We start from the raw sequence: 22,722 nt of genomic DNA on the forward strand, positions 1-22,722 counted from the left end.
CGACTCTATTTCCTATGTTCTAGATTCCCGTAAATGCATCTTTGCTGTTTGCCTCAATTACCCCATATGGTAGCAAGTTCCATATTCTAACCATTGATGTAGGTGGTTCAGTTTTTCAGTGTTGGTGAAAAGTGGGAAATGGAGGTGTTTATGAAGAAAACATGTAATACATTGCCCACGTACAGTTCAAAGTATGTTCATAAAGGGCTGATAATGGACTGTATTTGCACGGGTTTAGAAGTTAAGATGTCTTCTACTGTTAAAAAAAAAAATAAGTTGGGTGCAATCTTATTGGAACATGAGGTGAGAATGCTGGATTAGGAAAGGTAATAGTCTCTCCTTTGGCTTGGGGTTCTTTGCAAGGTTAGTTTGGAAAGTCAGAAACTTGTTCCCGCAATTGTAAGATTGCTAATAATTTGGCACTGACTAGCCAGTGGTTATTGTGTGTAATGGGACATTTTGCACCACCCCTTGTTATATTCCAGAAAGCCAGCTGGTGAAGGATAGTGCGGGAGCTGATCTTTACTCAGTCTAACATTTATTTATAGAGTGAACCAGTACAAGCATACACCTCCTAACTCAACCACAGCATAGTCTCAGGCTGTGTTGCCTGCCTGGTGCCAGGGTTCAGGACATCTGCTCAGGGATGGAGAGGAATTTACAGTGGGAGGGGGAGGATCCAGTCATCGTGGTCTATGTTGGTACCAACGACATAGGCAGGACAAAGAAAGAGGTTCTGCATAGTCAGTATGAGGAGCTAGGCATCAAATTAAAAAGCAGAACTTCAAAGGCAATAGTCTCTGGATTATTACCTACACCACGTGCAAATTGGCGAAGGGCAAATAAGATTACAGAAATTAATGCATGGCTCAAAGACTGGTGTGGTAGAAGTGGGTTCCAGTTCGTGGGGCACTGGCAGCAGTACTGGGGCTGTACCATTGGGACGGTCTACACCTGAACTGTGCTGGGGCCAGTGTTCTAGCGAAGCGCATCAGGAAGTAGAGAGGGTTTTAAACTGAATAGTGGGGGCAAGAAATCACATTTGGGAAGCTATGGTAAATCAAGAAGTAGAGAAAGGTATTAATATGGGAAATGATGAACAGCCTGACAGGAAGGGACAGAGCGTACAAATATGAGTAAACCAACAGATAAGTCTAGAGGTTATACAATTAATAAAAGGACTAAACTAAAGGCTCTGTATCTGAACGCACATAGCATTCAAAACAAAACCGATTAACTGAGAGTGCAAATAGAAATAAATAAGTCTGATCTGATAGCCATTGCAGACACAATCTACGACATAGATTGGGACCTGAATATTGAAGGGTACGTGGCATTTAGGAAGGTCAGGAAGCTAGGAAAAGGTGGAGGAGTAGCTCTGTTAATTAATGATGGTATTAGCGCAATAGAGAGGGATGATCTAAGTTCAATAAACCAGGATGTAGAAGTGGTTTGGGTAGAGATGAGAAATGATAAAGGCAAGAAGTCACTTGTGGGAGTGGTGTACAGACCACCTAACATTAACCACATTGTAGGACGGGTATAAAGGAAAAAATAGTGGCAGCTTGTCCAGAAAGGTACAGCGATAATTATGGGGGATTTTAACCTACATATAGACTGGAAAAATCAGAAGGACAGAGGTGCCTAGATGAGGAGTACATAGAAACTTTTCAGGATACTTTCTTGGAAAAATAAGTTCTGGAGCCAACCAGAGAGCAGGCTGTACTAGACATGGTATTGTGCAACGAGATAGAATTAATTAATAACCTCATAGATAAGGCAGCCCTAGGTAGCAACAATCATAATATGATTGAATTTTACATTCAGTTTGAGTGAGAGGAGAGTGGGTCCAAGACGAGTATTTTAATCTTCAATAAGGGAAATTATGAGGGCATGAAAGCAGAGTTAGCTGAAGTGAACTGGCAAATTAGTCGTCGAGTTATACAGCACAGAAACGGGCCCTTTGGCCCATCGTGTCCGTGCTGGCCATCAATCACCTATCTATTCTAATCCCATTTTCCAGTACTTGACCCATAGCCTTGTATGCTGTGGAGTTTCAAATGCTCATCTAAATACTTCTTAAATGTTGTGAGGGTTCCTGCCTCTATCACTCCTATCACGGCAGTGTGTTCCAGATTCCAACCACCTTCTGGGTGAAAAATCCTTTCCTCAAATCCCTCAAGACCTCCTGCACCTTACCGTAAATCTCTACCCTCTGGTTATTGACTCCTCTGCTAAGGAAAAAGGTTGCTTTCTATCTGCCCTATCTATGCCCCTCATAATTTTGTGTGCCTCAATCAGGTCCCACCTCCACTTTCTCTGCTCTAAGGAAAACGACCCTAGCCTATCCAGTCTCTCTTCATTGCTGAAATGCTCCAGCCCAGGCAACATCCTGGTGAATCTCCTCTGAACCCTCTCCAGTGCAATCACATCCTTCCTATCGTGTGACAACCAGAACTGTACACAGTACTCCAGCTGTGGCCAAACTAGCGTTTTATACAGCTCCCTCATAACCTCCCTGCCTAATATTCTGTGCCTCGGCTAATAAGGGCAAGTATCCCATATACCTTCCTAACCACCTTATCAACCTGTGCTGCCGCCTTCAGTGATCTATGGACAAGTACACCAAGGTCCCTCTGACCCTCTGTACTTCCTAGGGTCCTACCATCCATTGTTTGTTCCCTTGCCTTGTTAGTCTTCCCAAAAGGCATCACCTTACACTTCTCAGGATTAAATTCCATTTGCCACTGCTCCGCCCATCTTAACCAGCTAACACTTAACTATATCGTCCTGTAATCACGTCTAAATCATAAATGTACGCTACAAACAGCGAGGGTCCCAGCACCGATCCCTGCCGTACACCACTGGTCACAGGCCTCCAATCGTAAAAACAACCCTCGACCATCACCCTCTGCCTCCTGCCACTAAGCCAGTTTTGGATCCAAATTGCCCTGGGTTCCATGAGCTCTTACCTTCTTAACCAATCTCCCATGCGGGACCTTATCAAAAGCCTTACTGAAGTCCATGTAGACTATATCAACTGCTTTACCCTCATCGACACACCTCGTCACCTCCTCAAAAAATTCAATAAAATTTGTTAGACATGATCTCCCCCTGACAAAGCCATGCTGACTATCCTTGATTTAATCCCTGCCTCTCCAAGTGGAGATTAATCCTGTCCCTCAGAATTTTTTCCAATAGTTTCTCATCACTGATGTTAGACTCAGTGGTTTATCCCTACTACCTTTCTTGAATAATGGTACCACATTCACTGTCCTCCAGTCTTCTGGCACTTCTCCTGTGGCCAGAGAGGATTTGAAAATTTGTGTCAGAGTCCCTGCAATCTCCTCCCTTGCCTCACATAACAGCCTGGGATACATCTCATCTGGTCTGGGGATTTATCTGCTTTTAAGCCTGCTAAAACCCCTAATACCTCCTCCCTTTCAATGCTAATTTGTTCAAGTATATCACAATCCCCCTCCCTGATCTCGACCCCTGCATTGTCCTTCTCCATAGTGAACACAGAGGAAAAGTATCATTTAAAACCTCATCTACGTCCTCCGGCTCCACACACACATTGCCACTTTGGTTCCTTATGGGCCTTACTATTGTTCTGGTTATCCTCTTGTCCTTAATATAGTTATAAAATGCCTTGGTATTTTCCTTTATCTTGCCTGCTAGTATTTTTTTATGTCCCTTCTTCGCTCTCCTAATTACTTTTTTTAAGTACCCCCCCTACACTTTCTGTACTCCTCTAGGGCCTCCGCTGTTTTCAGCCCTCTGAATCTGCCGTAAGCCTCCTTTTTTTCCTGATCCAATCCTCTATATCCCTTGACATCCAGGGTTCCCTGGACTTGTAGGTCCTACCCTTCACCTTTACGGGAACATGTTGGCCCTGAAAACTCACTATTTCCTTTCTGAATGACTCCCACTGGTCTGAATTAGACTTTCCTACAAGTAGCTGGCCCCAGTCCAGTTTGGCCACATTCTGTTTTATCATATTGAAATCTGCCTTCCCCCAATACAGTACCTTTATTTCTGGTGCATCTTTGTCCTTTTCCATAACTACCTTAAGTCTTACAGAGTTATGGTCACTATCCCTGAAATGCTCCCCCATTGAGACTTCTACCACTTGTCTGGCTTTATTCCCTAAGATTAGGTCCAGTACCGTCCCATCTCTTGTATGACTTTCTGTGTGCTGGCTCAAAAGGCTCTCCTGGATGCACTGGAAGAATTCCACCTCCTTTAAGCCTTTTGCACGAAGACTATCCCAGTTAATATTGGGGAATTTGAAATCCCCTACTATTATTACCCTATTATTTTTACACCTCTCTGAGATTTGCCTACATATCTCTTTCTCTCCCTGACTGGAGGCCTGTAGTACACTCCCAACAAAGTGATTGCCCCCTTTTTGTTTTTAAGTTCTACCCAGATGGCCTCATTTGAGGAACCTTCTAAGATATCATCCCTCCTTACTGCAGTAATTGACTCCTTGATCAATAGTTCAATGCCAGCTCTTTTACACCACCCCCCCACCCCTGGTCATGCCTAAAGATTCTATACCCTTGAATATTGAGCTGCCAGTTCTTTACAGGTCCCATCTTAGTCAGAAACAGTGATCCAGGAAACTAAAGCTCTCCTCCTGCACCATCACCTCAGCCACGCATTCAACTGTTCTATCTTCCTATTCCTATACTCACTAGCCTGTGGCACCGGCAGTAATCCAGAGATTACAACCTTTGAGGTCCTCTTTTTAATCTGCTACCCAGCTCCCTAAATTCTTGTTGCAGGACTTCATCCCTCTTTCTACCTATGTCGTTGGTACCGATGTGAACCACGACCTCTGACTGTTCACCCTTCCCCTTCAGAATGTCCTGCAGCCGCTCTGACATCCTTGAAACGAGCACCAGGGAGGCAACATACCATCCTGGAGTCACGTTTGCGGCCACAGAAACGCCTAACTGTACCCCTTAGAATAGAATTCCCTATCACTGTAGCTCTCCCACTCTTTTTCCTCCCCTCCCGTGCAGCTGAGCCACCCGTGGTGCCACAGACTTGGCTCTTGCTGCATTCCCCTAAGAAGCTATCTCCCCTAACAGTACCCAAAACAGAAAGTCTGTTGGAGAGGGAGATGGATGCAGGGGACTCCTGCACTGCCTGCCTAGTTCTTGCACTCTGCCTGGTGATCACCCATTCATTTTCTGTCTGAGCAGTTATGATGATCTCAGCCTCATAGATGCTCCAAAGTGTCCCCAGTCGCCGATCCAGATCCGAAACGTGGATTTTGAGTAGCTGCAGCTAGAGACACTTCCTCCACGCGTGTTCGCCCTGGGCACTGGAAGTGTCCCTGACTTCCCACATTGCACAGGAGGAGCACTCCACGCTGCTGAGCTGCCCTGCCATGACTTACCCTTTATTGACTCCCTTAACTTACTCAAAAATTAGAGATTATTTACACTAGAGACCTTGATTCCCTAAAAAATGCTACTTATATATTTTTTAAAAACTGTTAGTTAAGAGATAGGTCAATGGAGATGCAGTGGCAGACATTTAAGGGGATATTTCAGAATACACAGAATAGATGCATTTCAACAAGAAAGAAAAATTCCAAGCGTGGGACCCACCATCTGTGGTTAAATAAACAGTTAAAGGTAGTATCAAACTTGAAGAAAAAGCACATAATTGCACAAAGATGGGAGGCAGGTCTGAAGATTGGACAGAATATAAAAAGCAGCAAAGAATGACAAAGATTGATAAGGTAAAATTAGAGTACGAGAGAAAGCGAGCTCGAAATATAAAGACAGATAACAAGAATTTCTATAGATATTTTAAAAAGAGTTAGTGAGCATTGGTCCTATGGAAAGTGAGTCTGGGGAATTACTAATGGATAATAAGGAGACAAGTAACATCCCAGTATTAGCTGTAAGTCAAGAAATGGAAGGGAGGGAGGAACTCATAAAAATTACAATCACCAATGAAGTGGTACTGAACAGATTGTTGGAGCTGTGGGCTGACAAGTCTCCAGGTCCTGATGGACTTCATCCTAGTGTCTTAAAAGAAGTGGCTAGTGAGTTGATGCGTTGGTTTTAGTTTTCCAAAATTCCCTAGATTCAGGAAAGGTTCCGTTAGCTTGGGAAATAGTGAATGTAACTCCTTTATTCAAAAAAGGAGGGAGACAGAAAGCAGGAAACTACAGGCCAGTCATCTGTCTTCGGGAAATGTTAGAAGCTATTATTAAAGACGTTCTAGCAGGGCATTTAGAAAAATTCAAGGTAATCAGGCAGAGTCAACAAGGTTTTGTGAAAGGGAAATCATGTTTAGCCAATTTATTGGAGTTCTTTGAGGGAGTTACATGTGCTGTGGATAAAGGGGAACCGGTGGATGTATTGCACTTAGATTTGTCGAAAGCATTTGATAAGGTGCCACATCAAAGGTTATTGCAGAAAATAAAAGCTCATGGTGTAGGGGTAAAATATTGGCACGGATAGAAGATTGGCTAACTAACAGGAAGCAGAGAGTAGGCATTAATATGTCATTTTCTGGTTGACAACTTGTAACGAGTGGTGTGCTACAGGGATCTGTGCTGGGGCCTCTACTTTTTACAATTCATATAGATGACTTAGATGAAGGGATGGAAGGTATGGTTGCTAAATTTGCTGATGACACAAAGATAGGTAGGAAAGTAAGTTGTGAAGAGGACATAAGGAAGCTACAAAGGGATATAGATAGGTTAATCAGTGGGCAAAGACCTGGCAAATGGTGTATAATGTGGGAAAGTGTGAAATTGTGTACTTTGGCAGGAAGAATAAAAAAGAAGCATATTATCTCAATGGTGAGAAATTGCAGAGCTCTGAGATGCAAAGGGATCTGGGTGTCCCAGTGCCTGAATCACAAAAGGTTAGTGTGCAGATACAGCACGTAATTAGGAAAGCTAATAGAATGTTATTGTTTATCCGAAGGGGATTTGAATACAAAAGTAGGGAGGTTATGCTTCAGCTGTACAGGGCATTGGTGCGACCACATCTGGAGTACTGTGTACAGTACTGGTCTCCTTATTTAAGGAAGGATGTAAATGCGTTGGAAGCAGTACAGAGAAGGTTTATTAAACTAATACCTGGAATGGATGGGCTGTCTTACGAGGAAAGATGGGATAGGCTAGGCTTGTATCCGCTGGAATTCAGAAGAGTAAGGGGCGACTTGATTGAAACATATAAGATCCTGAGGGATCTAGACAGGGTTGATGTGGAAAGGATGTTTCCCCTTGTGGATGAATCTAGAACTACTGGTCACTATTTAAAAATAAGGGGTCACTCAATTTAAGACAGATTAGGAGAAATTCCTTTTCTCAGAGGGTCGTAAGTCTTAGGCATCTCTTCCTCAAAAGGCGATGGAAGCAGAGTCTTTGAATTTTTTAAAAGCAGAAGTAGATAGATTCTTGTTAAGGGGGTGACGGGTTATCGGGGGTAGATGGAAATGTGGAGTAATCAGTTCAGCCATGAACTTAATGAATGGTGGAGTAGGCTCGAGGGGCTGAGTGCATGTTCGTATGTACCTCTACATGTGCTCGATTGAAACCCCAATTAATGCCTACCACCCGCTTATAATTAAACACAATTGATATACAATTAACGGCCTATTGAACTGGGGGAAGGGAGGAGAGAAAATATGACCTTTTGAGATTAAGGTGAAGACACAAAGGTGGGGCAGTGATTGGGGGCTTAACTCTACATCTAACTTCTGTTATATCTGACCTTGGTGTTTTTGTTGCTGACACTGTTGCCTAAAATGGCATAGCATTCAATTTCCCGCACACTAGCATCCTTCGGCTTCGAGTAAAAAATGTAAAAACACTATCTATGGTTACTGCTTGTGGTTTAGCCAAAGCGTGGATAGCACCCTGCTTGAAAGCTTAACGCATTTTCTATTTTAAAATCATCTGTTACGTTCTGCTTTAGGTGGTGAGACCGTGAAGGCAATTAGCCAACAGTCGGGAGCACGGATAGAGCTTCAGAGAAACCCACCTCCAAATGCTGATCCCAACTTTAAAATGTTTATTATACGTGGATCAACTCAACAGATTGATTATGCTAGACAACTTATTGAAGAGAAGATTGGGGTAAGCCCTTTAATGTGATTGAACAAAGTTTTTGTGAGACACGTCAAAATTTTAAAATGAATCTGGTGATCAAGCTTCCTGAGATGTTTTTAGGATTAGTTATTAGAGACGAATAACTTCAACTTATTTGTCTAGTACATGAGCAGATTATCTTGGCTTAGATTTGTGGTTTAATGGTTCTTGTACACCATGATGTTGCATTAGCAGGAGTTGCACAATGTTTGTTTCCAGTTTGTCGCTGGCCAGTACTTGGAAAGCATAAACTATTTTAAAAGAGGATTGAGTGCTAGGGAAGGGATTTAGTGCTGCTTAAATTAGATAAACAGTGATGGTAGAAGGGAAGTTAGTGATAGAATAATCAAACACATCTTTGAATCAAGTGGCTGGCCAATCAGCAGCCTCTTGCTCTTAGTGATTGACCTCATAGCATGTACAACAACTAACATTTGTGTAGCGGTCCTCATGTAAAAACATTGGGTGCTTTATGTGGACACTGAGCAGCAAGTAAAGGGTGAATAATTTGTTCTGATTGGCTGGGCTGACTATGGTAGCTTGGTCGCTCTCTTCTTCAGACAATGTTGCTGGTGTTCCCATGGTAATGAAGTCTTGTGTTCCCCCCGTTTGTGTGTGTCGCAATTTTTGCAGATAACTAAATAAGCAAATAATAAGGGTAATACAGTAATCATGGGGTATTTCAATCTACATATAGACTGGATAAACCTAATTAGTACTAATGTTGTGGAGGATGAATTCTTGGAATGCATGAGAGAGTTTTCTAGAGCGGTACGTTGAGAAACCAACTAGGGAACAGACTATAAAAACACGAAATGTTGGAACCGCTCAGCAGGTCTGGCAGCATCTGTGGAAAGAGAAGCAGAGTTAACGTTTCGGGTCAGTAACCCTTCTTCAGAATCGTTAACTTCGGAACCGAAACGTTAACTCTGCTTCTCTTTCCACAGATGCTGCCAGACCTGCTGAGTGGTTCCAGCATTTCTTGTTTTTATTTCAGATTTCCAGCATCTGCAATATTTTGCTTTTATTTTAGGGAACAGGCTATTTTAGATCGAGTATTGTGCAATGAAAAAAAGGCTAATTAATCTTGCAAAGGAGCTTTTAGGAAAGAGTGACCACAATATGATAGAATTTTACCTTAAGTTTGAAAGTGATGTAGTTCCCAATCAGAAACTAGGGTCTTAAATCTAAGCAAAGGAAAATATGAAGGGATGAGGAGAAAATTGGCTATGATGGATTGAGAAACTGCGTTAAAAGGTGTGACGGTAGACAGGCAATCACTAACATTTAAAGAACTAATACATAGTTTACAAAAAAAAGACATTCCTTTAATGCACAAAAATCAAGCAAGGAAAGTGTTCCAACCGTGCTAACGAAAGACATCAAGGATTGTATTAGAACAAAGAAAATTACAGCACAGGAACAGGCCCTTCGGCCCTCCAAGCCTGCGCCGATCCAGATCCTCTATCTAAACATGTCGCCTATTTTCTAAGGGTCTGTATCTCTTTGCTTCCTGCCCATTCATGTATCTGTCTAGATACATCTTAAAAGACGCTATCGTGCCCGCGTCTACCACCTCCGCTGGCAACGCGTTCCAGGCACCCACCACCCTCTGCGTAAAGAACTTTCCACGCATATCCCCCCCTAAACTTTTCCCCTCTCACTTTGAACTCGTGACCCCTAGTAATTGAATCCCCCACTCTGGGGAAAAAGCTTCTTGCTATCCACCCTGTCTATACCTCTCATGATTTTGTACACCTCAATCAGGTCCCCCCTCAACCTCTGTCTTTCTAATGAAAATAATCCTAATCTACTCAACCTCTCTTCATAGCTAGCGCCCTCCATACCAGGCAACATCCTGGTGAACCTCCTCTGCACCCTCTCCAAAGCATCTACATCCTTTTGGTAATGTGGCGACCAGAACTGCACGCAGTATTCCAAATGTGGCCGAACCAAAGTCTTATACAACTGTAACATGACCTGCCAACTCTTGTACTCAATACCCCGTCCGATGAAGGAAAGCATGCCGTATGCCTTCTTGACCACTCTATTAACCTGCGTTGCCACCTTCAGGGAACAATGGACCTGAACACCCAAATCTCTCTGTACATCAATTTTCCCCAGGACTTTTCCATTTACTGTATAGTTCACTCTTGAATTGGATCTTCCAAAATGCATCACCTCGCATTTGCCCTGATTGAACTTCATCTGCCATTTCTCTGCCCAACTCTCCAATCTATCTATATTCTGCTGTATTCTCTGACAGTCCCCTTCACTATCTGCTACTCCACCAATCTTAGTGTCGTCTGCAAACTTGCTAATCAGACCACCTATACTTTCCTCCAAATCACTTATGTATATCACAAACAACAGTGGTCCCAGCACGGATCCCTGTGGAACACCACTGATCACACGTCTCCATTTTGAGAAACTCCCTTCCACTGCTACTCTCTGTCTCCTGTTGCCCAGCCAGTTTTTTTATCCATCTAGCTAGTACATCCTGGACCCCATGCGACTTCACTTTCTCCATCAGCCTACCATGGGGTACCTTATCAAACACCTTACTGAAGTCCATGTATATGACATCTACAGCCCTTCCCTCATCAATCAACTTTGTCACTTCCTCAAAGAATTCTATTAAGTTGGTAAGACATGACCTTCCCTGCACAAAACCATGTTGCCTATCACTGATAAGCCCATTTTCTTCCAAATGGGAATAGATCCTATCCCTCAGTATCTTCTCCAGCAGCTTCCCTACCACTGACGTCAGGCTCACCGGTCTATAATTACCTGGATTATCCCTGCTACCCTTCTTAAACAAGGGGACAACATTAGCAATGCTCCAGTCCTCCGGGCCCTCACCCATGTTTAAGGATGCTGCAAAGATATCTGTTAAGGCCCCAGCTATTTCCTCTCTCGCTTCCCTCAGTAACCTGTAGATCCAAGGAAGAGGTGTTTTAAGTTACCAAAAAAAAGTAAGCCTGAGGATTGAGAACATTTCAAAATTCTGCAGAGGAGGACCAAAAAAAAATTAAGGAACGGAAAATAGAGACTGCGAGTAAACTAGCGAGAAACATAATGGGACTGTAAAAGCTTCTATAGTTATGTAAAAAGGAAAGGATTTGCAGAAATGTGGGTCCATTACAAGTGGAGTCAGGAGAATTTATCATGGGGAAATAAGGAAATGGCAGAGAAACTAAACAAATACTTTGTGCCTGTCTTCACGGAGGAAAAAACGAAAAACCTCCCAGAAATAATGGAGAATCAAGGAACTAATGTGAAGGAGGAACTGCAAGATATTAATAGTAAGAAAAAAAAGTACTAGACAAATTAGTGGGACTTAAAGTAGATAAATCCCCTGGACCTGATGATCTACATCCCCAGTTGTTGAAAGAGGTGGCTGTAAGAGGTAGTAGATGCGTATTTCAAAATTCTATAGACAGTGGAAAGTCGCAATTGTAACCCCACTATTTAAGAAAGGAGGGAGCGAGAAAATGGGAACTACGGATCTGTTAGTCTAACATCAGTCATAGGGGAAATGCTGGAATCTGTAATAAAGGATGTGGTAACAGGACACTTAAAAAAAAAAATAATGGTATGATTGGGCAGAGTCGACGTGAATTTAGGAAAAGGAAATCATATTTTAACAAACGGGTTGGTGTTTTTTGAGGAATGTAATCAGCAGAATAGATAAGGGGGAACTGGTGGATGTGGTATATTTGGATTTTCAGAAAGCTTTTGATAAGGTCCCACGTAAGATGTTAGTAACCAACTTTAGAGCACATGGGATTGGGGGGAATATACTAGCATGGATTGAGAACTGGTTAACGGACCAAAAACAGAGGGTAGGAATAAATGTGCCATTTTCAGGTTGGCAGGTTCTGGCTAGTGGGATACCGCAAGGATCAGTGCTTGGGCCAAAAACAAGAAATGCTGGAATCACTCAGCAGGTCTGGCAGCATCTGTGGAAAGAGAAGCAGAGTTAACGTTTCGGGTCAGTGACCCTTCTTCGGAACCCTTCAGTGCTTGGGCCCCAGCTTTTCACAGTCTATATCAATGATTTGGATGTGGGGATTAAATATATTTCCAAGTTTGCAGATGACACAAAACTAGGTGGAAGTGAGTTGTGAGGAGAATGCAAAAACGCTTCAAGGGGATTTGGAAGAGGCTGAGTGAGTTGGCAAAAATTTGACAGATGGAATACAATGTGGAGAAATGTCAGCTTATCCATTTTGGTAGGAAAAACAGAAATTCAGAGTATTTCTTAAATGGTGAGAGGCTGGGAAGTGTTGAACTTCAAAGAGACTTGGGTGTCCTTGTTCATGACTCACTGAAAGCTAACATGCAGGTACTGCAAGCAGTTAAGAGGGCAAATGGTATGTTGGCCTTTATTACAAGAGGATTTGAGTATAGGAGTCTTACTGCACTTACGTAGAGCCTTGATGAGACCACAACTGGAATATTGTTTGCAGTTTTGGTTCCTTACCTAAGGAAAGATATACTTGCCGTAGAGGGAGTTCAACAAAGGTTCATCAAACTAATTCCTGGGATGGAAGGATTGTCCTATGTGGGCGGCACAGTGGCGCAGTGGTTAGCACCGCAGCCTCACAGCTCCAGGGACCCGGGTTCAATTCTGGGTACTGCCTGTGCGGAGTTTGCAAGTTCTCCCTGTGACCGTGTGGGTTTTCTCCGGGTGCTCCGGTTTCCTCCCACTGCCAAAGACTTGCAGGTGATAGGTAAATTGGCTGTTGTAAATTGCCCCTAGTGTAGGTAGGTGGTAGGGAATATGGGATTACTGTAGGGTTAGTATCTGTATCTCTAAATAAAACAAATAAAATAAAAGAAAAGATTAAATATAAAACTGGGCCTTTATTCTCTGGAGTTTAGAAGAATGAGAGGTGATCTCATTCAAACATATAAACTTCTTATAGGGCTCGACAGGGTAGGTGGCTGGGGACTCCAGAACCGGGGTGGGGGGGGGAAGTCTCAATAAGAGGCAGGTGATTTAGGACTGATAGGAGAAGGAATTTCTTCACTCAGGGTGGTGATTCTTTGGAATTCTCTGCCACAAGAGGGCAGTGGAGGCTCAGTCCTTGAATATGTTCAAGACAGAGATCGATAGACTTTTACACATTAGAAAGATTAAGGGGTATGAAAATTGTGCAGGAAAATGGTGTTGAAGTAGAAGATCAGCCATTGATTGGCGGAGCAGGCTCGAAGGACTAAGTGGCCGACTCCTGCTCCTATTTCTTATATTATTTTGTTCAGTAACTGAGGAAGTAAAACGCACACCATGATCAAAAAATAATTGCAGACCCTACTTTTCATCTAGCCATTTTGCCAAAAGCACAAACAGGTTTAAGTACACGTGCATGTGCTGAGCAATTTTGAATAATATCACACGCCCAACAGTGTCTTACTGATTGCATTTTTCCATTAGTAAGTTGGAAAAAAAAGTCAGTCGCATCTGGATTCCAAAATTTCGGGTGTGGCTCGTGGCTAAAATATCGGATGGTACTGCTCGCGACCATGGGATGTAATAGCTGATATCCACAACGTGCAGTAGAACGGCCAGGAGACTTAGAGGCTGCAAATACATATAAACAGGTTAAATGAGTGGGCAACAAGGTGGCAGATGGAATGTAATGAGGAGTGTGAGGTTATGCACATCAGCAGTAAGGATAGAAAAGCAGAATGTTTTTCAAAAGGTGTGAAAACTTTTAAATGTTGATGATCAGAGAGACCTGGGTGTACTCGTACAGGATCTTACGGAGGCACTGCTGGTGATATATCCAGGGCTTTGAGAGACATACAGGAGAGCAGCTAACACTGCGACCCAGTAGACCATGTGCCTAGTGCCGGGTTTGAGCTCTCTGTCGTCAAAAACACTTTTCCTGAGATGACTGAAGGCTGAGCTGGCACACTGGAGGCGATGCTGAGTTTCATAGTCGAAGTCTGCCCTTGCTCAGTGGAGGCTCCCAAGGTATGGGAAGTGATCCAAGTTGTCCGATGGTTTGCCGTAAATCTTGATAGTCGTGGGGCAGTGTTGCACGGCTGGAGCAGGCTGGTAGAGGACATTTGTCTTCTGGATGTTTGGCTTAAGGCCCATTCTTTCATAAGCCTCCATGAATGCATCAACAAGGGTTTGAAACTCGGCCTCAGTGCACATATATAAGTGTCGTCAGCATACTGCAGCTTGATGACAGAGGTTGGAGTGGCCTTGGTTCTGGACTGGAGGAGACGTAGGTTAAATAGTTTCCTGCTTGTCCTGTAGAGAAGATCTACTCTGGCAGGGAGCTTCAAGGAGTTGAGGTGGAGTGTTGCAGCCAGGGAGATGGAAAAGTGCGTTGGCGCGATGACACAGCCTTGCTTGACCCCATTTTGCACTCTGATTGGGTCAGTGACAGATCCGTTGGCAAGGATTACAGCTTGCATCTTGTCATGATGGTGATGAATTTCTCCGGGCAGCCAAATTTGAGGAGGCTGTTCCTTAACCCCTCCCGATTGATAGAGTCGAAGGCCTTTGTGAAGTCAGAGAAGGCCATGTATAAAGGTTGCTGCTACTCCTTACATTTTTCTTTGTATTGTGAAGATCATGTCCACTGTGCCTCTTGCTGGACAGAATCCACATGTTGAATATTCAGTGGCAGGACAGGTGCTCCAATATCAGTGTCCTCTTCTCAGTATTGAGACACCGGTCATGGTTAGTCAGTGACTTTGGGTGGGCCACAGCGTCCGCATGCCTAACACAAGACTCCCAAAACAAGCTATCTACTCTGGGCTCCGTCACGGCAAGAGGCTACTAGGAGAGCAAGGAAACTCTTCTAAGATGTCCTTAAAGCCTCCTTGTAACAATGTGACATCTCCACTGATTCATTGGAGTCTCTCGCTGGAGACCGCCCAAAATGGAGAAGAGGCATCTGCGAAGGTGCCAGCCAGTTCAAACAACATCGACATGCCCAGGCAGTGGGAAGGAGCGTTTGGAATTTCGAGCATCCCATTCACTCACCTCACCAAATACCACCTGCCCCACCTGTGGCAAAGTGTGTGGATCTAGAATTGGACTATTCAGTCACCTAAGGACTCTCAACCCTGGAGCGGAAGAAAGTCGTCCTTGTTCCTGAGGGAATGCCTTAGAAGAAGAGTGCTTGTACAAGAAATACCAAGTTAGCATGCAGGTACACTCAGCAAAGGATGTCAAATGGCATGTTGGCCTTTATTGCAAGGGGATTGGAGCACAAAAATAAGTAAGTTTTAGTACAATTCTATAGGGCTTTGGTGAGACCATATCTAGAGTACTGTGCCCAGTTTTGGTCTCCATATTTCAGGAAAGGTATACTTGCATTGGAGGCAGTACAGCAAAAGTTCACGAGTTAGGTTCAGGTGATGAGTTGTCCTCTATGATAGGCTGAGTAAGTTGGGCTTATGATCTCTCGGAGTTCAGAAGAATGAGAGGTGATCTCATTGAAACATACAAGATTCTGAAGGGGCTTGACAGGGTAGACGCTGAGAGGTTGTTTCCCCTGGCTGGAGAATCTAGAATATGGGAGCAGTCTCGGGGGTAAGGGACAGATAATTTAGAACTACGATGATGAAGAATTTCTTGACTCGTTATGAATCTTTAGAATTCTCTACCTCAGAGGGTTGTGGATACTCCATCGGTGAATATATTTAAGGCTGAGATTGATTTTTAGACTCTTGGAATCAAGGAATACGGGGAGCAGGTGGGTAAGTAGAGTTGAGGCAGACGATCAGCCATCATATTGAATGGTGGAGCAGGCTCCAAGAGCTGTATAGTCATCTTTCCTCCTGTTTTTTATTTTAAGTAATGGACAGAGGTGGAGTGGATTGAACCATTACCAAAGTAGGCTGAGAAGTAACAAAGAAGAATCTTAGTACTGTGTACAAAGCAAAGAATGTTTGTGAGATCTTTGCTGTAAGGGGACAGTTTGTTAAATTTGCCTGGTGATGCATCATGAATGATATTTATCTGCTGGAGTTTGTTTGATGGTCGTAGGTAGTCAGGGAGGGGTTTCCTGAAACCTTAGCTGTTATTCTATGAAGTAGCCTTGTTAGTGACTGGAACGGATGGCGCCATCATCCAAAAACAGTCAGTTTTCACAAGTATGTTGACACCCAGCTTGACCTCCTCGACCCCCTCCACTGTCATTTAAGTTACTAGACTATTTGTGCAACATCCAGAATTGTATGAGCAGAAATATTCTCCAATTAAATATTGGGAAGACTGAATCCATTGTCTTCGGTCCCTGCTACAAACTTCATTCACAAGACATCTGCTCCATCCCCCTCCCTGGCAACTGTGAAGCTGAATCTGTTTGCAACCTTGGTGCCTTATTTGACCCAGAGATGAACTTCTTATCACACATCTGCGCCATCCAAATGACAGCCTATTTCCACCTCTGTAATATCTCCTGACTCTGCCTTGCCTCGGCTCATCTGCTGAAACCCTCATCTGTGCCTTTGTTACCTCTAGACTTCATTATTCCAGCGCACTGTTGGCCAGCCTCCCATGTTCTAGCCTCCATAAAATTGAGGTCATACAAAGCACTGCTGCCCACTTGCTTAATCACCCATTCGCCCATTGATGTAGTCTACATGGACTTCAGTAAGGCTGTTGATAACCAATCTCCCATGGGGGACTCTAAGAAGGTAAGAGCCCATGGGATCCAGGGCAAATTAGATCCAAAATTGGCTTAGTGGCAGGAAGCAGAGGGTAATGGTCGAGGGTTGTTTTTGCGAGTGGAAGCCTGTGACCAGTGGTGTACCGCAGGGATTGGTGCTGGGACCCGTGCTGTACATTAATTATTTAGATGTGAATACAGGAGGTATGATCAGTATGTTTGCAGTTGACATGAAAATTGGTGTCGTAAATAGTGAGCAGGAAAGCCTTAGATTACAGGACGATATAGCTGGTAAAATGGGCAGAGCAGTGGCAAATGGAATTTAATCCTGAGAAGTGTGAGGTGATGCATTTTGGGAGGACTAACAAGGCAAGGGAATATACAATGGATGGTTGTCTTCTCTTCTTTTTTGGCCTCCTTATCTCGAGAGACAATGGGTAAGCGCCTGGAGGTGGTCAGTGGTTTGTGAAGCAGTGGCTGGAGTGGCTCTTAAGGCCAATTCTAGAGTGACACTCTTCCACAGGTGTTGCAGATAAAATTGGTTATTGGGGCTGTTACACAGTTGGCTCTCTCCTTGCGCTTCTGTCTTTTTTTCCTGCCAACTGCTAAGTCTCTTCGACTCGCCACACTTTAGCCCCGCCTTTATAGCTGCCCGACAGCTCTGGCGATCACTGGCAACTGACTGACACGACTTGTGATCAATGTCACAGGACTTCATGTCGCGTTTGCAGACGTCTTTAAAGCGGAGACATGGACGGCCGGTGGGTCTGATACCAGTGACAAGCTCGCTGTACAATGTGTCCTTGGGGATCCTGCCATCTTCCATGCGGCTCACATGGCCAAGCCATCTCAAGTGCCGCTGGCTCAGTAGGGTGTATATGCTGGGGATGTTGGCCGCCTCGAGGACTTCTGTGTTGGAGATACGGTCCTGCCACCTGATGCCAAGGATTCCCCGGAGGCAGCGAAGAAGGAATGAATTGAGGCGTCACTCTTGGCTGACATATGTTGTCCAGGCCTCCCCGCCGTAGATCAAGGTACTGAGGACACAGGCTTGATACACTCGGACTTTTGTGTTCCGTGTCAGTGCGCCATTTTCCCACACTCTCTTGGCCAGTCTGGACATAGCAGTGGAAGCCTTTCCCATGCGCTTGTTGATTTCTGCATCGAGAGACAGGTTACTGGTGATAGTTGAGCCCAGGTAGGTGAACCCTTGAACTACTTCCAGAGTGTGGTCGCCGATATTGATGGATGGAGCATTTCTGACATCCTGTCCCATGATGTTCGTTTTCTTGAGGCTGATGGTTAGGCCAAATTGGTTGCAGCTGCAATCCTGTCGATGAGTCTCTGCAGACACTCTTCAGTGTGAGATGCTAATGCAGCATCGTCAGCAAAGAGGAGTTCCCTGATGAGGACTTTCCATACTTTGGTCTTCGCTCTTAGACGGGCAAGGTTGAACAAACTGCCACCTTATCTTCTGGATGGTAGGACCCTAGGAAGTACAGAAGGTCAGAGGGACCTTGGTGTACTTGTCCATAGATCACTGAAGGCAGCAACACAGGTAGTTAAGGTGGTTCGGAAAGCATATGGGATACTTGCCTTTATTAGCCGAGGCATAGAATATAAGAGCAGGGAGGTTATGATGGAGCTGTATATAACGCTAGTTAGGCCACAGTTGAAGTACTGTGTACAGTCTGGGCACCACACTATAGGAAGGATGTGATTGCACTGGAGAGGGTACAGAGGAGATTCACCAGGATTTGCCTGGGCTGGAGCATTTCAGCCATGAAGAGAGACTGAAAAGGCTAGGGTTGTTTTCCTTAGAGCAGAGAAGGCTGAGGGGGTACATGATTAACTCTATCACTCTATGATTGAGGTATACAAGATTATGAGGGGCATTGAGAGGTTAGATAGGAAGCGACTTTTTCCCTTAGCGAAGGGGTCAGTAACCAGGGGGCATAGATTTAAGGTAAGGTGCAGGAGGTTTAGAGGGGATTTGAGGAAAAATTATTTCACCCAGAGGGTGGTTGGAATCTGGAACGCACTGCCTGAAGAGGTGGTAGAGGCAGGAACCCTCACAACATTTAAGAAGTATTTAGATGAGCACTTGAAACCCCACAGCATACAAGGCTACAGGCCAAGTACTGGAAAATGGGATTATAATAGTTAGGTGCTTGATGGCCGGCACGGACACGATGGGTCGAAGGGCCTGTTTCTGTGCTATATAACTCTATGATTCTGTCCCATGCTCACTGATCTACATTGGCTCCCGGTTACAATGCCTCGGCTTTCAAGTTTTCATTCTCTTTTTCAGATCCCTCCATAACCTCACATTTCCCCATTTCTCTAACTCCTCCAGTCCGGCAACCCTTATTATGGCCTCTTGGGTACCGTAGGTGTTCATTGCTCCACCATTGATGACCGTATCTTTAGCTGCCAGGCCTCTAAGCTCTGGAATTCCTTCGCTAAACCCCTCTTGTTCTCTGCTTTCTCCTTCAAAATGCTTTTAAAAACATACCTCTTTTAGCAAGCTTTTGGTCATCTGCCCTAATATCTCCTTATGTGACTTGGTGTCAAATCTGGCTTTATAGTGCTCCTGATAAGCGCAGTGGGAGTTTTTATTACATTAAAGGCACTATATAAATACAGGTTATTGTGCCATTCAGTGAAATGTGTGCCTTAATGGATCCATGGTTCTGGCACCAGCACAGTTTTCTAATACTTAATAGTGTAACTATAGCTCATAACACCCCAGTATGACAATTATCATCTATAATCTCTCCATTCTTGCCACAAGCCAAAGCAAGAGGAAGTGTCCTAAAATTAGGGTTACATTTCTAGGTTTCTTAATTAACTTATACTCATAAGCTAATTTTCTTTTTCACAATGAAATGCCACCGGGATAATGTAGAATGTAAAGTCTAATATTTGTGCATAGAAATTATGGATTTCACCATTCTGTTGATCTGGAAATTGCACTGAGAGAAAATATATAGAATGTAACTTTTTTTAAAAATGTAATCTAATTAAAAATCACATTGAGAATAATCATGCGTTCGCTTTTCTTGTGCGCTGATGATCTGTTCTCTTTACAGGAATTTCCCTATTTGTATGCTTGATTATATTTCACACAATATGTTTGTATATTTAGGCTCCTACTGGTCCTCCTGGGCCACCTGGTCCCCACGGTCCTCATGGACCCCATGGCCCTCCTGGCCCTCATGGGCCCCCTGGTCCTCCAGGCCCTGGGACTCCTATGGGACCCTATAATCCAGGGCCCTATAATCCAGGGCCACCAGGCCCCCCTCAACAGTAAGTAATCTGATTTAAATAACACAATTGTTTTAAACTTGACTACAGAGTGAGGTATGTAGTATGTTGCCATTATTTAATCTTTCAAATTCTGCAGTGGCCCGCCAGCACCGTATGCTCCACAAGGATGGGGGAATGCCTATCAGCCCTGGCAGCAACAGGGCCAACCAGATCCAAGTAAGACACAATTTCATAACATTTTATATCAGAACTTGTAAAAGCAAACTCACTGAGCTCATCAGTGGCTCACCTGGTTAAGGCAGCATGTAATTGGACCACACAGACCCACAGGGCCCAGGTTTGATTCCTGGTCTGTGCTGATATCAGCTGGGTGGGTAGGGTGGTATCATTTAGGGTCCCACTCCTAACTGCTATCTAGTGACCCCTGCTACAGCAGCGTGTGTGTGCCAGCATCAGTTGAGGTCAGGGTCAGCTTTGACTGGAATGTCCTCCACAGCTGAATAGCTGGACAACATTTGCACTGTTGCAGCTGAAACATGCAGATTGACTGACCACTTGGATGAGATACTGGAGAGTAGCTTGTACTTGTGGAATCATACCCTAGCAGAAGTTGACACCTTCAGGTGAGGAAGAGGGAAAGAAAAGTAATCCACTGACCTTGCTATAATACTGTAATTTATTAAATAACTTGTTTTTATCTACAGTTTTTGAATACCAGCAGTAATAAAATATTTTTAATCTATTGTAGATAAAGCTGGAGATGCAAACACAGCTGCATGGGCAGCTTATTACGCTCAGTATTATCAGCAACAAGCACAGCAGCCACCTGCAGCTTCAAGCACTGGTCAGGGCAATACCCCAAATTCTGCACCGGGTAAATCATCGGGTATTTTTATTAGATCTTCTGGCTACACTGACAGAGAAAGTTAATTGCTGCAGTTTTTAAAAACTTTGAGAACTAAGCTTGCATCTTACCCAAAAAAATTTCATAAGCTCTGATTTCTTTTGGGAAACAGTATTAGCTGTTCTATTCTCGTTTCTTAAATCAGTGGCATTATGCGCCTAAATCACTTTACCCAAAGAGGATTAGAAAAGCTGTTCTTGATCAGTCTAACAGCTTTTGGGCTTTCCTAATGTTACAAACTGCCTTCTCCTTCACTTCCCTCCGTGGGAATTGACAGCCATGGTGTTAATATGATAATCATGGTGCTGTACTTCTGCCAGCAGGTGATCCAAACCAACCCAACCCGGCCCAGAATCCTCAGACTGATTATACCAAAGCCTGGGAAGAATATTACAAGAAATTAGGTAAGTACTTCAAGCTACCTTGTCGAAACTTATGATTGATGGTAGGAGATGCACAAAAGATGAGAGGAAAAGCTAGAAGTGTAGAAATCCTTAGCAAAACCCAACCTTCCCCATCACTATAAAATTTATTGTATAAAATGTAGATTTTGCTCAGTGTTAGATTGTAAGGCTTACTGACATTGCAAAGAACCTCAATGTCTCTTCCCAAGTGGACTCAGTACAGTTTAAAAATGCATCAGCCAAGAAACAAAATGACGGCCTTGTCCATGCCATGCTTTACTGCTTAATTGGGGTGCATTACAAGTCTTCGTGCTATCAGTGATCACCCAGAATTAAATCCTATCTGCTTCTCACAGCAACCCAAAAGAAAATCCAATTGCAAAAGGCACAGTAGGGAGATGACATAAGAATTGCGAACCTTTATGTTCAAACTCATTGGTATGATACTGGAATGTATAATCAAACTCTTAGAAATTGCAAATCCATTTTTGAACAATTTTGATCCAAATTGTTGCACTCTGTTAATCTTCAGATATTCTGAAGAATAAATGGGATATTAAGTAGTCCTTTTAAGGAGAGTATTGGATGGTGAAGCCAAGAGTTTCAGACCCAGCTGGACCCAATGAATGAATTCTGCATGTTTACTTGGAATCTGTTACTTTAAAGACCAAAGTCATCTACATTTTTTCTGCATATTCTTCACCTAATTAGATTTAAAAAAAAATAAATGTTACCCATGTTTTGTTTAGGTCAACAGGGACAACCACAAGGAGCCCAACAGGATTACACCAAAGCTTGGGAGGAATACTACAAGAAACAGAGTATGTGATTCTTTGTAAAGCGTGATTCAAGTAATTTTAAATCGTTTAAATTTGGTTAGTGATTCAGTGCTGCTTGTTTTTGCAGGTCAGGCAGCTCAAGCTTCTGGTACAGCAGCTCAGCCAGGTGGGCAGCCAGACTACAGTGCTGCGTGGGCTGAGTATTACAGGCAGCAAGCGGCTTACTACAGTCAGACAAACTCCCAGGGAATGCCCCAGCATCCGCCAGCACAGCAACCCCCTCAGGTAAATCCCAGTAAACGAAGGGTACTTTCGGTCATGATTGAAAGTGTGTTTTTGATTCCGCATGCACAAATCTTGATATATCTCTATTGGTCACTTCTGCAAGGCTCATCACTAAGTTGCTAGGAGTGGTGAAATTAAGATAGTATGATGTGCAGAAATGTATGTCAACACCCATTTTCTTTTTGAATTTAATATATAGTTAACATTCGAGAAACACATTTGAAGAGTATTGAATGGCATGTCATTTGAATGGCTGTTCTTACTTAAAGTTTCCCCCCCACCAGGCAATGCGAAAAGTGAGATCAGCTGT

General features: G+C 43.6%; 1 protein-coding gene across 8 annotated transcripts in view; it reads left to right on the forward strand.

Moving 5' to 3' along the window:
- fubp1 (far upstream element (FUSE) binding protein 1) overlaps nucleotides 1-22,722 on the forward strand; it is a 59,288-nt gene that overhangs the window by 22,658 nt on the left and 13,908 nt on the right. For 5 of the 8 annotated variants that reach the window (XR_010975469.1, XR_010975468.1, XR_010975470.1 and 2 more), the window contains exons 14-20: nucleotides 7,956-8,116; nucleotides 19,919-20,079; nucleotides 20,177-20,256; nucleotides 20,789-20,914; nucleotides 21,265-21,348; nucleotides 22,098-22,169; nucleotides 22,255-22,412. Coding sequence is in view for 4 of the 8 variants with exons in the window: in XM_068036679.1 (XP_067892780.1) it covers nucleotides 7,956-8,116; nucleotides 19,919-20,079; nucleotides 20,177-20,256; nucleotides 20,789-20,914; nucleotides 21,265-21,348; nucleotides 22,098-22,169; nucleotides 22,255-22,412 (842 nt within the window). In the remaining 4 variants the exon portion in view is untranslated. The remainder of the gene's footprint in view (nucleotides 1-7,955; nucleotides 8,117-19,918; nucleotides 20,080-20,176; nucleotides 20,257-20,788; nucleotides 20,915-21,264; nucleotides 21,349-22,097; nucleotides 22,170-22,254; nucleotides 22,413-22,722) is intronic. The other 3 variants (XM_068036676.1, XM_068036677.1, XM_068036678.1) reach the window with 3 other exon arrangements.

Source organism: Heterodontus francisci, chromosome 8 (genome assembly GCF_036365525.1).
Source record: "Heterodontus francisci isolate sHetFra1 chromosome 8, sHetFra1.hap1, whole genome shotgun sequence".
NCBI lineage: Eukaryota > Metazoa > Chordata > Chondrichthyes > Heterodontiformes > Heterodontidae > Heterodontus > Heterodontus francisci.